We start from the raw sequence: 16309 nt of genomic DNA, 5'->3' as shown, positions 1-16309 counted from the left end.
ACTACACCACCTACGCAATATGTACTCTACTAGACCTATTTTTACACTATCCCAAAATGCCCAGTAGAGGACAGTAGAGAAATTACAGATGGAAGAGTATTCAGCTAAAACAGCCCATACAAAAAAGTCTACAAAATATGTACTTTTTTTTTTGCAAAAACAAATCCCAAATCCCAAAACCCTCTTATCAATTGATTTTAACAAAATACAAACATCCAATTTTTTTCTTTATTGGAATTTAAAGTTTATTATTGTTAATTCGTAAACGTACAGCTTAAAAAACGCATACCCACATGCAAATACATTCATGTTATGAAAAGTTCAAATCAAAAACATCAAAAAAATCATCAACAGCAATTTGAAATCATCTACTTCATGTCAAGAGCAAATCTAAATATCAGCTACCATAAAATAGTAAAGTGAGAGTTGTTCCGTAGTCATAGTTAGTAAGAAAAACGCAAAGGCAAGGTTTTCTGACATTTGAAACTATTCACACTTTTCCTAAGACATTTGCCTCTGTTCTTAATATCCGTAACCACGATGATGACTGTAGTCATCGTCAGGGCAGCGCATGCCAAGGGACTGCTGGATGGCCATCTCCTGCCTGCGAAGCTGCATGGAGTCGACCAGCTCATAAATGATTGACATGGACCACATAGGGGAGGGATACCAGGATTTCACATTGCCATCTTTCCCGACAAGCAGCATGGAGAAATACTCTTGGCTGATCTGGAAGTAGTTCCTAATGTCCTGCACCAGCGAAGCAGACAGGTCCTCACGGTCCACTGATGCACTTCCTGCAATGCAAACCACAGTTTTTTTCCATAATAAAATTGCACTACATCATATTTTCAGCAATAAAGGGGCCATAAAAGAGTTTTGTTCAATGCAAAACAATCTCACCATTTATGGGATAAAGCTCCAGGACTCCACTCATGTCATCCAGGGTTTTTCCAACAAGTTTAAATAGAGATATATGACGCAGGCCTGTGATTTATAACAATTTATGAAAAACACTGGTTAATTCATAGCTGCACGGCAAGACTAAACAAGATAAACAACAAAAGATGACTCAGCTGTTTCCAACTCTGTCTCATACTATATACATGAGATTGGAGTGAGAGTTTTTTATAGAGATGTTCTCTGAAACATGCATGTGATCTGCATGATATCCGTTGTTGTTTTTTGTTCTAAAACAGGCCTTCTTTTATGAGGGCATCAATCATGCTGTCATGCCTCAGAGAGGAAGTGGTCTCTGTTGGATCGCTATGCAGGACCCAAACATCCACAGGTCTTCCTGGATTGTAAAGAATGCAGAGAAAGATTCTTAGCAATGTTCCTACCTCCAAAATAGCCAACAAAAGAGCTGTAAAAGTACTGCGTCACTCTATTTTTATTGGTGCCATTCCTCAGAGGCATTTGTGATTGACGGCTCTTGTGCAGATGAGAGCTGGTTCCAATTAAAAGAAAAGGACCAATAACATATGTGCATTTCTATAAGCAGGAAGATCTCCGGAGAATCTGACTTTGACCAATTCAGTAGTTGTGTTAAATCATGCAGTTTTGATTGGAATGTCCATAAAAATTACAGCTGTTGACATGATTGCATAGGGTGTTCACTGGAATGGACCCCAAATTTGTTTATAAATGCTTAACATGGTATTTTAGGGAACAGAAAAGTGTCTATTTTCCCAAGTTACATAAATAATTGGGAGTGGTGTTGATACAGCAAAGCTCTTAGAGCGTTCTGTATATATCAAAGACTATAATAGAATACCCAAGACGTGACACTCGTAGAGTTTTGAATGGGGAAAAATGCAACACTCAATATGGCCGCTCTATCGAACGAAGCACCGCCTTCTGAGCAAAAGAGCCAATACCTAATCGGTAAAGTCATCACATCACTGCAGCTGCCATTAGAAGTCCAGGTTGCTATAGAAACAGTCAGCGCTCTGAGACGTGCGCCTAGGACTGCGCATGCGCACTTGCTGGTCTAGCCTGAGAAATACGCTTTTTTAAACGCGATTTGAGCAAAATAAACAACATTTATGATAGAGTTGTTGTCAGATTTCATTGGTGATTTCAAATATGAAATTTAATCGTAAGCTTGGTGACCAGTTTTGGAGAATTTGAAGTTTCCCCATTCAAAGAGATAGGAGCTGCACTTGCATGCCCGAGACGCGTTTCAAAGATGGCCGCCGAGTGACACGACTTGCCTTAAAGGGACTTTGGTATATAATTCATAACATGGCCCTCATATTGATAATTTGAGTGCGCTGTCATATAGTGTCAACTTTTCTGCAATTTCTCAGTCTAGTACATTTTCAGATGGGCTAGTTTTCCGCAACTACTGATGTCATGAACAATTCAGTCCGTCTAGGACCCCAACGTGATTCCACTGGCTGAAATAACTTTTAATGGAAATATTTCAAGTCTATGGGGTTTGGTGATAATGTAATAGTATACAGCCTACACCACTGAATGTGAAATTAAACATTTCTCTTTGTCTCATTCTTTTGGATTTGTCTATACTAAATAGCACTAGTAGTATGTTTACATTTAAAAGCGCATGTTTATTGGAAGTATGTAGTATTAAGTGGAAGATGTTCTTAAACTACGTTCCTACGGTTAACCCAAATGATCTCACCCAGATTGCAGGCTTGGCTATTAATGGTGTAGAGTTGTTGCTGATAGGCCCATTCTTCATCACTAGGGGTGGATATTACAAACAGTCTCCGCCTCCAACGGAATCTTAAGAGACATTTTAATGAAAAAGCATGAGATGAGATGAGCATATTCTTTATGTTAATGCATTATATATTTTCACAAAAAACAAACAGTCATTTCAAACCTAGATAGGAAGTCCTCGAGAGATCTTGATTTATCTTCTTTCTTGCACATAACTGCAAGTTTCCTCTGCTGTTCTGTTTCTTTAATGCTGGTTGACAATGTGTCAATGTAGTCAAACACTGCTTTCATGACAATTGGCACTTCATATCGTTGCTGTGGAAACAAGTAATGCATAATTTCGTGTTATAAAATTAGGTCAGAAATGATTACATCTACATCTCATATACACTGATAAAATTATCTAGGTTTTTTTTACTACACACCTTGACTTTCATGTCAAAGTCTGTCAACATCATGTTGAAATCATTATAAATCATCCCAAAATGCTTCCGAAATGCTGTGATGAGGTCCTGGTTGATGAGTTCACTGTCCGGCAGGCCCCGCAAGGGGTTATCCTGTTCTGTTAAATAATAATAATAATAATAATAGAATCTGAATGAAGACATTTTGATAGGACATGTTACAAACAAACACGGTAAGCAGCACTGACCTGTCTGGTAGTGTTCAATCTTCATGGTACTGTTTGTGAGGGGCCCAAAGATGCTGATAATGGAAATTTTACGTAGTGCCATATCACAAACTTGCTCCAGGTACTCATCCCTCTGTTCACTGTACATATAATTCTGCTCATCTGGAGCAGTAATTATCTGCAGACAATGAGAAGATTAATATGACAATAAACAGTTTTAAGTCATTGTTAAAGTGCTTTTATGAACCAAAATACTTCTTAATTTTTTTAGAATGTAATATATTTTTTTAAATGAGCAAATAACGCACTTGAAACCTAACTTGTATATTATCACTTCTGAAAATAAAGGTTCCAAAAGGGGGGTTTAACATTTTGGGTTTCCCTTTCAGTGAAAGGATCTTAAAAGAACTATTCTCTTTTAGTGTGAAGAACATTTGAATAATCCAAAAACATTTTTACACTGTAGATGTTTATGGTTATTCATGGAATAATGAATAACCATATTTACAGGGCTCAATAGTAAGGATTGGATAAGTGAAATTATGAATTTAAATGTTTACATTTATTTTGTTTACATTATTTAAAACGTAAAAATTCTCATTTAATATATTTTTTACATGTATTATTTAATATTTATTTTAGAAAATGTTTAAAATACGTTTACGTTATCAAATGTAAATTTTTCTAAACAAAGAAATATTGCAGTAATAGCTAAAAATTTGAAATATTTTATCTATAGATAAGACATTTAATAATTTGATGAACAGAATTCCATGTCACCAACTTAGAAAACATTTTGTGACGTAATGTGTAATGATAAAAAAATAAAATTGTAAGTTATAGCACTTATCCATTGGGCATTGGACAATCCTTATTGTTGAGCCCTGAGCTGTAACGTTTTTCATGTGTCTCACTTGTACAATACGTACCACGAGTCGTCGTCTTCTCTGAAAATAACTCAAGAAAGTTTCTAACGATTTCTTGGGATTCGCTGCATGATCCACACCAGCCCTTTCTTCAAAGACATCTGGCTTTTGTGCTTTTTTGTTTTGAACACTGACATTTGTCTCCTTAGTCACTTCTGAGTCTTTTTTCCCTGCAGGTATCTTCTTTACAGGTTTTTCAGGTCTATCCATCTTCTTCCTCCTTTTGGCACTGTCAGGTTTAGTTTTCCCCTTTTGGGTGGTCATAAGTTCTGTCTCTGGTTTATTAGCAGTGGGCCTCTGTGTGTCATGATCTCTGCTGTGCTGACTAAGCTTTTTATTCCATCCATGTTTCACCACAGGCAGTTTGTCCTTGGGCTTCTGTATGGATGCTTGTGTTGGTGAGATTGCAGTTGAAATCTTTTGCGTGTGGTCTAGGTATTTTTCTTTATGTTGTTTGTAGAAGTTTGAGGTAACAGGGAGATGAGTAGTTTTGTCCCTCACACTGTTTTGAGGTGAGGGCCGGTAGACACGTTCAGAGGTATTGGGAACAGATGTGTGCCAGGGTACGGTTGTGTGTGGATACGTTTGCTCCACTGTGGTGGGTATATGTGTAGTAATAGTAGTTGTTGTTGAGGGAAAAATGGAGGTAGAGGGTGCAGTGGTTGTTATAGTAGTTGTAGTTGGAGGTTTTGAGGTTGTAGTTTTCAAGGTAGTCGGTGTACGTTTTGTGGTTGTAGGCATTGTAGTACTACTGATGGTAGTTGATATTTGTGCCCGAGTTGTCTGAGTGGGCTCAGGGACAGGTTTTACCTTGTGTCGCCTTGTATTTTCCGGCATGTTCACCTGTGGTTGCAAACCAACTGCATTTGAGCCAACAGACTGCACCACCTGGCCCTCAACTCCAGCAGTCTTGCACTTTTGCACAAAGCCCTTTTGCCTGGCCTTCTCCTGTCTACGCATAGGTGCCTGGTCTACAGCTTCATAAATTGCCTCCAGCTGAACAGGGTATGGGTATCTTTCCTCTACCTGAAGGGTTTTTCTTAGAAGCACCATTCCAAACTTACCATCCTCCAACTTCAGGAAGCCCATCAGCCTTGGCACCAGGGCTGGATCCAGCGGCTCCTCCACCAGAGATCCCTGATTGCTAACTCTTCTCACCTTGCCTCCCATCTTCCCCTTTTCATGAAATATTATGATCTGCTGCATGTGTCTGTCCGCCATCTCACAGTACACTCCAGGCTTGAGCAAGTTCATCATTATCCTGTAATAGCCATCAGAGTCGTTGGGAGCCGAAATGACCAGCACGCGGTTTTTACCTGCAAAGCCAGCCAGGATGTTAATGGAGCTAGTGGCGCCCAGTGGAGTAGATTGAAAATTAGGTTCTTGAGCAGGACTGCTGTCAATTACACTGGGTTTCCTGTGTGGAACCGGTCTTTGCCCTTTCAGGAGCCTCCTGGCAGGGGGTCGTGAGGACTCCACGGTCTGACCATTCTGAGGCTTCCTGAGTATATCTGTGTTCCCGGAAGTGGATAACCTTGCAGATCTTCTATATGATTGTATATCATTTGTGTACTTTTTGACAAAAGTGTTTGGTTGTAATTGTGCATGTCCTTCTTCTGCTCCTGTGTAATTCAGGACCATGGAAGACTTCAAGTCAGATGCATGAATCCACGTCAGAGTCAACAAAATGACATGTACCTGAAGATTTTTCATTGCAATTATACTGCTGATATGACATACAAATCACTCCAGAATTATGACTTTGGATAGGCGAGTAGGTTTGGAAATGGTTTTAGCGTAATTTGATCCAACAGCAGTGAGTCACAAACTATCAACACTGACAAACAAACGGTTAAAACGTGTTACATTACTAATAGTTAACAAAGACAGAACAATACTTAATAAAACAATGTAAAACGGATATTGAAACCACTTAAGGTAATTCCAACTCGTCTTCGTGGAAAAATTATATATTGTCATAATCCAAAGCGAATGAGTTTGTCAAATGATTGAGGGAAATGCATTATTCCGTATAAATTCCCTCATTATAATATTCAGTTACGTCCAGTACCTTCCAGGAAAGACAGGCAAAACTCCACAACACTTTTTTCAGTTTGTATCCTTTAAACAACGGTGTGAAAAGACACTCAGCTCACGATCATCGTTTCCAATGCTACTCAATGCTCTCTGAGCTCCACGCACTGAAATCTGGAAGAAAGTTCTGAACAAGCGGGGCTCACAGCCAGATTGACCACGCCCACTCTCTTTTGATATTATAATAGCGTGACTTGCTAATATGTTACATACATATGCTACATAAACTTTGCACAACTTCATATTCCATAACATTGCATTAAACAGGGTTGTAAAATATTTTTATGTAATTTTTTTTTTAATATTAAAAAAATAAATGTATTGATCACAAAGCCTACATAAATATGCATTTTTGCCGTTCAATCTTCTGCTTCAGGTTATAATAAAACTGTATTTAGTTATTTATTTAATAATAAGGGAACGAGCGAGAGAGAGATGACTGCCATCTATTGGTAGTGACCCGAGAGCATCAAAAACATTCAAGCTTTTTAACAATTGAAAACCAGTTTTTAGGATTTTTACTCCTAGACCTAATGTCTATTTTAAATTTAATTGCAGTGAAAATAACTGTCTCCTCGAACACTCTTTGCTGCCTTGATAAGCTAAGCCTCTTACACTAATGCACTCGTTGCTGAGCGAGCAAAGGATGGCAGCCTCAGTAATATACAGAGATTTAATCAGCAATTGCGCATAATGAGGACTGCTACGATCAAGCGGAAGCTAAAACATTACATAGAATTAAAAATAGTATAGAGCGGTTGGGCAGTGTGGATCTTAACACAGCATGTCCGGAGACATTGTGGGAGCGTGGGACGTGTCGCTAAGTGATGGGGTTTACCGAGTTGAGTTTGAACATGGAACAACAACAGGAAAACGGGTCATTTACATTAATGGGAAGGTGAGAAGTAGTCAGTATTTTCCCGATTAAAATGTATTTATTTTATTTGTCATTATGTTAGATTAAATTAGATAGTTTTACATACGCTGTGTTTTATATTTTTAGTTTCTATTAATATTTTTATGTAATTTGATATTAAGACAATAATAAGATAAGGTGTTATATGTATCTTATGTTATTATAATTAAGATGATAATATATGATACTATGTAGAGATAAGATATTATATGAATAAGATAATATAAAATAATTATATTAAGTCTTATCCACTTTTTAAGGAGGTGTTGAGGAGGGATTGGATGTTCAAACTGGTGGGCAAAGAAACATTCCCTGTTGGGAGCACAGATACAAAAGCAACCATCTCTATTGAGGCGATCACTGGGTTTTCCTATGAGTACACACTGGAAATCAACGGAAAAAGTCTCCAAACTTTTTTGGACAACCGATCAAAAATTTCCAAAACATGGATGTTGAAACTGGGTGGTGCTGATTACAGGGTAGTTCTAGGTAAGAGACACTGTGAAAACATTCCCCTTGATTTATGATGTAAAAAGAATATTCTTTGTATATTATATTGTCCAACCACACTGTAAGAAGAGAATGACTTCCAATCAGGGTCCGGGTCAGCAGAAAAATTTGTAAAAGTAAACTTATTCGACGGTTTACTTTTTTTTATGAAAATACATCTGCCATTATATTTTAGGAAGGGATGTCCTCTCAAGGGGATCATCATGTGGGGGTCTGAGGCATCAAAAAGTGTGAAAACGTCTGGACTACATTACACAGTGCATGCTGCTTTACTAAAAGAACAGAAACATTTGCTCGTTTGTTTGATTTGACCTGTTCTCATGCAGACATTAGACAATTAAACTGTAATTAAAACACAACTATTGTTTTTTTCTGTTTTACTAGAGAAAGACACTATGGATGTGTGGTGCAATGGACAGAAAATGGAGACTATGGTAAGTCATTTTAATACTGCATTTCAGACTAATGCATGCCTTTGGGTGTATGAAAGGTCCACTTTGGTCCATTGTTTATTTAAGTCTGAGTGTAGTTGTGTGGCCACTGTGGAAAAACGTAACACCATCTTCTTCGTATCACATCTTTCTGGTGCTTGTTTAGTTATAGACCTGTGTTTAAATTGATTTCCTTTGTGCAGGGGGAGTTTACAGAGAATGGAAGCGAGACACACTTTGCAGTGGAGAACCATGAATGCTGCATTAAAGCAACAAGTAGTGGAAGGAAACGAAACGGAATAGTTCATTCCCTGCTGGTGGATGGAATCAGGATAGAAGAGGCCATTGAGTAAAATGGAGGCTAATGGAATTCAGCTGTGCAAGACATTTAGCAACAGTACTTTATCAGAATTAGATACAGATGGCATCGAACAAGTTTTGTTTCTTCAGTGGATCCAGTGTGATGGTATTTGTTCATTTATTTGTTACAAAGATGTTAAAGGCATTAAAGTACCAACACATTTAATGAATGGCTTGGCTATCAGTATCTATGATATTGTATTATGCTGAATATCAAAGGTTTTTGTGTCTATTTGTTAATAGGAGATTTGTGGACACATAAATGTTTCAGATGTGTGGAGTAAAAAAAATATTGTTTTTATTTTGAAAGGGTAAAATTAGAGCCTTGTGGTAAGATGCCCAGACAAAAGGCTCTTATAGTGGCATGTTATTACTTACTGTTATTATTATTTAATTTAATAATTGCTATAATTAATGGGGTTAATATTAAATTAATCCATGAGTTAGATGTACACGTACAGATGTACTAGAAATTGAGTGAAATTATTTCAGTTAGAATTCATTGTGTTGCTTATAACATGGCCAATTAAATATGTATATATTGATATGCCCCTATATAATTCATAGAATAATTTTACCTTTTATATGAATCTCATTTAATGGGACTCTGCTTTGTCTGTCATTGATATTAAATTATTAAAATAAATTGTTAAAACAATTTTAAATAGAATAATTGATTTAGTACACATAGCCTATAGGCCTATATAAAGTGTAAATAATATTTATACTTAATCAACTGCTGTAACATTGTGTTTTGCATAAATTAAAACATTTTCTGCCCCCATATCTTGAATTTTGGGAGCATTCTAAATGCATTTTAATAGACTAAATCTTGCAGTGAAAGCTCTAAATGATCAGTCAGTCTAGCTAGTGTTTAAGCACTCACAACTCCTCTTATAATCTGTATGATAAATGAATCTCTTACTTTTATTGTATACGTACATCTGCACTTTTGTTGCTTATGATGAGGGAATTCGCGAGTTTCAGTCCAAACAAAAATTAGCGATGGCTAATCTGAACGCCTCTGATTGGCCACTGTATTCCTAAACTCAACAGACTTGTGTGTGATTTGTTATAACGAGCAACGCTGTAAAAACGCGTAAAAATAAAATATGATGTAACGTGAGTGGGTCTGAATTTATTACAGCAATTGGATCTTTTCATTTCATTTTCACTAGTTTCATGGTTCAAGTATAGTCAGGGACCCCCCAGCCCCCAACTTCCACCAACAATATATATATATATATATATATATATATATATATATATACAGAGCCGTCGCCAGAAAATCTTCAATGGGGGGCATTTCGTTTTCATAGGGGGGGCACACTTTTTTATGATCTCAGAAACATCCACCAAAACAATAACAAACTGTAATGTTACTTAAATTGATCAAGTTCTATATTAAAACATATTTTAAAAGGTAGTCTGTCAATAATCCGTCAATTATTTTTTAAATGTATCTGTGCATTAAAAATACCATCCCCACAATAATAATGACGAGTCAAATTAAAATAAATATGTGTTCTCACGTCTGGAGTGTTTATTGAACCAATCAGATAAGAGTAAATCGAGAGTCAGCGAGAGCCTCATTTGATTGGCTGCAAGAAGAAGGTCCCGCCTTCCACAAGAGCTTGCAAATCTGAAATCAGTGAGAGAATCGTGCCAAAACTGCAAGCGCAGAGACGCAGACGTACATAGCGGGTTATTTGGGAACATTTTGCTCTATGCACACAAGTAATCATTTAGACAGTTGCAACGATTTTTTTTCTACACACACATATTGGTTTTAGGCGGTCAATCTGATTTGCAGTTCTTGATACGGTTGTTTTCAAAACGCACAGGCTTGCAATACTTTTGGCTGTATTTGGGCGACAACAACAGTGCCAAAAGTGTAAGCGCAGAAAAATGAAAGTCAGAAGAATACAGATCATATTTATTTTGCCTTAGCATGAAGTTGCAGTTTCACAATACATGAATTACACTTACAAACAACAATAAAAGGCTGCAAATCTTTTTTTCTTACGCTTCAAACGCGATTTACACTTTAACAAATATTTTCTTGCGCATGCAAAATTAATTTATGCTTGCTATCTCATGTACACTTTCACAAATTTTACCCTGCGCATGCAAATCTTTTTGACGTAATTTTACCTTCATAGTTATATGTTATATTATGACTTTTATGTAGGCTATGTTAGAATCACCGCTCAAAAAAAGTTTTGTTCTGCACGCTCGCGAATCTTCTCTTTATAACACTATGTAAATAGAGATTCACTGCGCAGGGTAGAGAGAGATTCGTTGATTATAACTTAACTTTGTGAGATCTTGATGAACTGGGTGACAGCTTTTTAATTGCTATAAAGGGAGCTTTCTGTGCCATGTATAATCCATTCAGAATGTGAATATAAGTTTTGTTTATCATGCTGCTAAGAGAACCAAATGCCACGTACACTCTACAAAGTAGCCTATATTCGGAATGACATCCACAAATGAAAAATTTAGCCGACTCTCGAAATTGCAATAGTTTATGTAATAACCATATCAATGGATCGGAACGTGTCAAAAATAGTCTATGCATTTAGGACATGACTTGCAATTAAAGCAAGTTTTTTTAATTTCCAACAACAGTACAATAATAATAAAACAAAGCAATATTAAATTGGTAATAGCCTATAAAGCATATTAGTGCACTAACCTCACCATTAAAATAGTTGAAGGCTGCGGGTCTTTGAATGAAATCTCCTGAGAGCTTTATTAAAACAATTATCCTACATGATAAACTTGTTGCATGTCACCGCCAAAATTTGATTCAAGATCGCATGCGCAGCTGAGCGAAGGGAGGAATTTAAGGAATTTAAGGGTTTTAGGCTATGTTTTAAACTTAAGACACTTGGTTCAGATCTTATGATTTATCTATAGGCCTACATCATGCTACACTATATGCTACGGTAAAACTATGTTTTTTTATTTTTTATTTATTTTTGCTATCTGTAGGCTTATAACAATGAATGTGTATTTTAAAATGGGAATACAACGAATTTATGACAATGTTTTATACATTTTACATTTTTTATACAAGTTAATAGTGAAACGTTCTTTAAAAGCACCTGTAATGCAATAAAGTAATTTGCAATTTTTTTCGAGCTATTTTTAAAAAATTTGCTGCATGGATTAAAAAATAAATGTGAGGTGACTGTGAATCCTTATATGCTGCTATTTGCGCGCCCCGCACTGCATGCCCGTCCGCTACGCCACTGTGTTATTAGCTTCCTAATATTTTACCGTTGTAGAGATTAGTGGTTCTTTGAGCTAAATGCTGCTGAATAGGTGATTTTTCACCAGTAAAACCTGCATATGTTTAACCTTTATTGGATACATGGGTTAGCGCACGCCCATGTTATCATAAGACTCTGAGGTCATATCTGTGAGTGTGTCAGAGACCTGAGACCTGCAATTCATTCCAATGGTTTACACAGGGCCCACTAATCGGACACCATGTGTTCAAAGTAAGATAAGTGCGCCCTACAGCGCCCCCATCCAGTGTGTGGCGACCTGTATGCGTTTTAATAACAACACAGACTGCGCAGAACTAGCGCAGCAACGACCTGGACGACGGCTCCTAAGCTCCGACGTTTTTCCAGTAGGAAACGTCCAAAGGAAGGAGCAGGCGCAATGATGTTTGAGAGGATACAGACGGGACGGACCTTAGTGCGGGAGGAAAGGGAATGCACCCATCTTTGCGGATAAAATAAGATTGATACCCGAAAAGCTCCCCGGCGATGGTATCTCGTTGAGGTTGACGTACATCAGTGGGTTTGCATCGAGACCGCAGAAAGTAGTTAAGCGGCTGTAATGTCAGCATGAGCCGAAGTGAACAACAGCAGAGAGCGAGTTGACTGTGCTTGGAACACAGCAGACATACCGTGTCCAGCTCGTTTGTGTGAATAGTTGTTCGCCGAGTTTGAATTTGAATTACTTATCTTCGTCTCAGCCCTTTTTGCCGCTGAAACTGGGCAGTGTGTATGAAGCACACAGACGGAGGCGACCATGTGGACTCTTCTCGCCTCGGACTGTAGACCTGAGATGGCCTTCTCTTGCCTGTTATAGTCCGTAATGACGATTCATGGTGTTTTGGGGGAGCTTCTGTGTTTTTATGCTGTATTTATGAGGATATGGGGCATATGACTCTATCCTGGGATTTCAGATCCGGACAGCTGCAGATCTCCCTCCAGCGTCTGGACTTCTGTTGTAATACGCATATACTCAAACATCACATGCACTGATATCAAAGCCGCTGCTAGATGTTGGTTTGTCTCGCATTAAGTGATTTCACACTTAATCTTTAACGTTTTCACAAGTTTTTCTCTCATCTGTGATTGCATCTACACCCCAGTGTACATTTGGGAACATTTATATTTTTTTTGTTTTGAACAAATTCGTTGGAGCTGACCACAGACCTCATGTGGACATCTGATCTCCCTCCTGTGTTTACGTGTTTGCAGCATATCAGTATCCCTAAATCATCTGCAAACACTCTTTAGATAATTGCCTATCGGGTTCCATTGGAAGAGATCATATTGCAAACATGAATTATCAGCAACACCTGGCGAACTCAGCCGCGATCAGAGCTGAGATTCAGAGGTTCGAGTCCGTCCATCCGAACATCTACTCGATCTACGAGCTGCTGGAGCGCGTGGAGGATCCGCTGCTGCAGAACCAGGTCCGAGAGCACGTCATTGCCATTGAAGGTAAGGGCATCGAGGGCGTTTGAACCTGCAGAAATCCTTCAGAGCCTTTTGATGTAATTGTCATTCATTTATTCGGTTTTTAGTCCAGTTTAGTTTGTATGTCAGTGGTGAGTAATGCCAAGTTTGGCGGAAGCTCTGGTTGCTATGGTGAATATGGGATGGGACGACAAACCTGCATTTGAAATGTGTGTCCACTCCCAGTGTCATTTTACAAAAATACATAATTAGGATTATATTACATAATGAGTATTGGCATTACAAATCAAGCCACTCCAAAAGATGATTATTAGTTCTTTCTCTTTGCAAGAGTACCTATGCCTCTTATGAATCTCAGAAAGAGTTTGAACCTTTGGCTTCTAAAGATGAAAGGTAGTAAATCTTTTTTTTTTTTTTCCTATTGTTTTATTGGTTGTTATAGTTAAATTCTGGTTATATTTGTTCTTTATACCATTTCCTTGTCCTTGAGACTTTCAAGATTTCAGATTTAGTCATAGTGTAATTGTGAGAGGCTTGAGTCAAACTTTAAACAGATGTTTAAAAAAAACTCATCCGATTTTAGTCAGCCATATTTTTGTCGTGTAGATGCCATATTTGATTTTTCACTATATGAAAGTGTAAGGTATAGTTGTACGGTCTGTTCAATAGTTGTGTTGTCTTTAATTGACACACAAGTACAAAGCAGTACAACCCTTTGATCGGCCTCGTTGTCATTCATGAAAATGAAATGTCGTCTACTGTAAAATAAGGTAATATGAAATTGTTGATGGTTATGTTTGTGTCAAGTACAGCTTTCATTCAATCTTTTAGAGGTTGCAGTTTTGATATATGGTTTGCATGAAGCTGTAGGCTGTCACAGTCTGTGAGGTTTTGATAGCTTTTTCTTTTTGTTTTCCTGTTATTAAGAGATAATCAACATGATTTTTACATGCAAATGCTATTTACAATATCTGCTGGCAGGTTACATAATAGCAAAATGAGAAGCTGCATTGTGTTTGAGATGAAACTCAATGTTCCACTAGATTGCAGTGAATGTTTTCCTAATGAGTGGGTGCTCGGCTCTGTGTGTGGTCAGTGACATGTCTCTGTCAGAGATGAGTGGATGTATGAATCTTTGAACCCTTTTCAATGAAAGTAAAATGTAGGCTGCGTTTAAAATGGTTCTTGACTTGCTGAGACATGCACATGACAGAGACAAACCTGTCACTACCACCAACACACCCCCTTTACAGACCCCGGCCTGTCTAATTCCTGAAAACCAAGAAAGACTTAGTGGAATCGATTTATGGTGAATCTTTTAAAATCCTTTGTATAGTTACTTAAAGTCATCAGGACGTTATGTTGCAGACAGTGTGTGGTCATGAGTCAATGTTGGCTTTCTAAAAGCAGAACTTGATAGTAGTTATTTTTTGTTGTTGTTGCCAAAACAAAATGATTGACTTCTGCACAACAGTGTTTTACTATTCATGTTAACTAGCAATGAATTTAAGGTCACAATATCCCAAAAACAGTTTGCAGTAAAATCAGCTTTTAGGAGTTTTTGTGAAAGTGTCTTATTGTGGATTAAATGTCGACTTTTTAATGCCACTTTCATTAACTTCTCGCTGACCTCCCAGTTTAACAGATGGTAAATCTGAGCTGAAAACCGATACTTAACACACCCTGTGATCAGAAGCGAGTCTGTCTTCAGATATTAGACTGGTGTAGCGTTTACATTGGTGTGCACAGTAGTCATTTTGCTTAATTTTACACAAGACGCCTGCTGACACATAAGGGGCGGGTTGGTTTGAGCCTAAGCAGATCGCTCTCTTTGCAGAGCATGTTTGTGATCTCAGAGACACGCATCTGGGCGACACTTTAGCCTTCCTGTTTCTTGCATAAAGGGCATGACATTTATAAGAATGAATAGTGTAGCTTGTGCATGGAAAAGAAGATTTTTGTGAATGTATGCGTATGCTGGATAAAACAGACTTTCTGAGAATCTAAAATTCAGAAAACTTACACGCAATCATTTACAGGAATATGTATTAAAGTAAATGAGGGTTGGTTTGATTTCATATTGATTTGATTTCAGCATTGATTTTAGTTGTCGGAGCAATGAGGTAGCACAATGCTCTGGACATCATGTAGGCATACAGTTATTTATACTTTATCATTAAATAGTTTTTTCCCCCTTTTCCTGGCTTGGTGAAGGAAAAAGTAAAAAAAAAAAATAGTTTTTTTTAATTTATTTTTTTTACTTTATTTTTATGGACTTCAACACAATAACAAACAAACAACACTCCTTCATGGGTACATGCATAAATATATTTCCACAAAGTATAAAAAGTAAAATAAATTTTGGTCTGGTCAACTGGTTACGATATAAGCAAATATTTGCAAGCATGTATACGTGAATATTTGTGGTCATACATTCATAAACATAATACTCATTTCCGTTCCGTACATACATTTACTTTAATGAACATATTGCACTTATCATGGCATTTATCTGTCTTCTCTCTGTTTTCTATACAGTATTTTTAATGATGTGCTTAAAAATAAAATGATGAAAAATGGGTTATAACCATTTGGGGGAATGTTGTGAAATCTGGTACACTGATTACAAATTATTTTTTCTGTCTGATTCATTTTAGTGTGAATGCTGTTAATTTCTTGTCTTTTTCAATTTGATATGACTCATTTCTTGGAGTTTTTAGACCAATAATGCTCAGTCAGTCATATTGAATTTTGGCATAAAATGCTGTATTTATTGTGTCAAGCCATTTCACTTCAATTGTTATTCAAATTATTTATAAATTTAAATATAATAAATTTAATGGTAAGTCAGGAGTCTGTCTCTCAGCACCTCTTTAGTAAAATGCTAAAATTCTACATCCGGATAAAATCTATTTTTTGGCCACTGGTGTGCTTGGCCCTGTAATTGCTGCTCGCCTATTTTGTCAATAAAAGTAGCTGAAAAAGCCCAAAGATAGCATAATAAAAATTGAGTTTGAGCTCATTGT

At 37.2% G+C, this 16309-nt stretch overlaps 3 protein-coding genes across 5 annotated transcripts in view; 2 read left to right on the top strand and 1 right to left on the bottom strand.

Moving 5' to 3' along the window:
- Positions 1–267: 267 nt before the first annotated feature.
- ccdc80l1 (coiled-coil domain containing 80 like 1) lies at positions 268–6434 on the bottom strand. 2 transcript variants are annotated; one of them, XM_058779293.1, is made up of 7 exons: positions 4249–6434; positions 3341–3497; positions 3114–3250; positions 2852–3003; positions 2648–2751; positions 904–987; positions 268–797 (listed from the first exon to the last, which is right to left on the bottom strand). In XM_058779293.1, exons 1-7 carry the CDS (start codon positions 5956–5958, stop codon positions 523–525), a joined length of 2619 nt encoding a protein of 872 aa, XP_058635276.1. In that variant the 5' UTR covers positions 5959–6434; the 3' UTR covers positions 268–522. The 2 variants fall into 2 exon arrangements, 1 of the variants encoding a protein (XP_058635276.1); XR_009271723.1 differs by having other exon boundaries at positions 733–797; positions 904–1297.
- A 414-nt stretch (positions 6435–6848) lies between these two features.
- faimb (Fas apoptotic inhibitory molecule b) lies at positions 6849–8708 on the top strand. The gene is made up of 4 exons (XM_058779782.1): positions 6849–7237; positions 7516–7744; positions 8150–8199; positions 8400–8708. Exons 1-4 carry the CDS (start codon positions 7124–7126, stop codon positions 8547–8549), a joined length of 543 nt encoding a protein of 180 aa, XP_058635765.1. The 5' UTR covers positions 6849–7123; the 3' UTR covers positions 8550–8708.
- Positions 8709–12114: 3406 nt separating this feature from the next.
- Positions 12115–16309, top strand: part of agap1 (ArfGAP with GTPase domain, ankyrin repeat and PH domain 1) — a 179676-nt gene continuing 175481 nt past the window's right edge. Inside the window, exon 1 of one of the 2 annotated variants that reach the window (XM_058780222.1) lies at positions 12115–13307. In XM_058780222.1, coding sequence (XP_058636205.1) covers positions 13145–13307 — 163 coding nt within the window. In that variant the 5' untranslated portion in view covers positions 12115–13144. The remainder of the gene's footprint in view (positions 13308–16309) is intronic. The other variant, XM_058780223.1, reaches the window with a different exon arrangement.

This window comes from Onychostoma macrolepis, chromosome 06 (assembly GCF_012432095.1).
Source record: "Onychostoma macrolepis isolate SWU-2019 chromosome 06, ASM1243209v1, whole genome shotgun sequence".
NCBI lineage: Eukaryota > Metazoa > Chordata > Actinopteri > Cypriniformes > Cyprinidae > Onychostoma > Onychostoma macrolepis.
The sequence above is the reverse complement of the archived record's forward strand: the minus strand, read 5'-3'. Positions and strand labels throughout refer to the sequence as shown.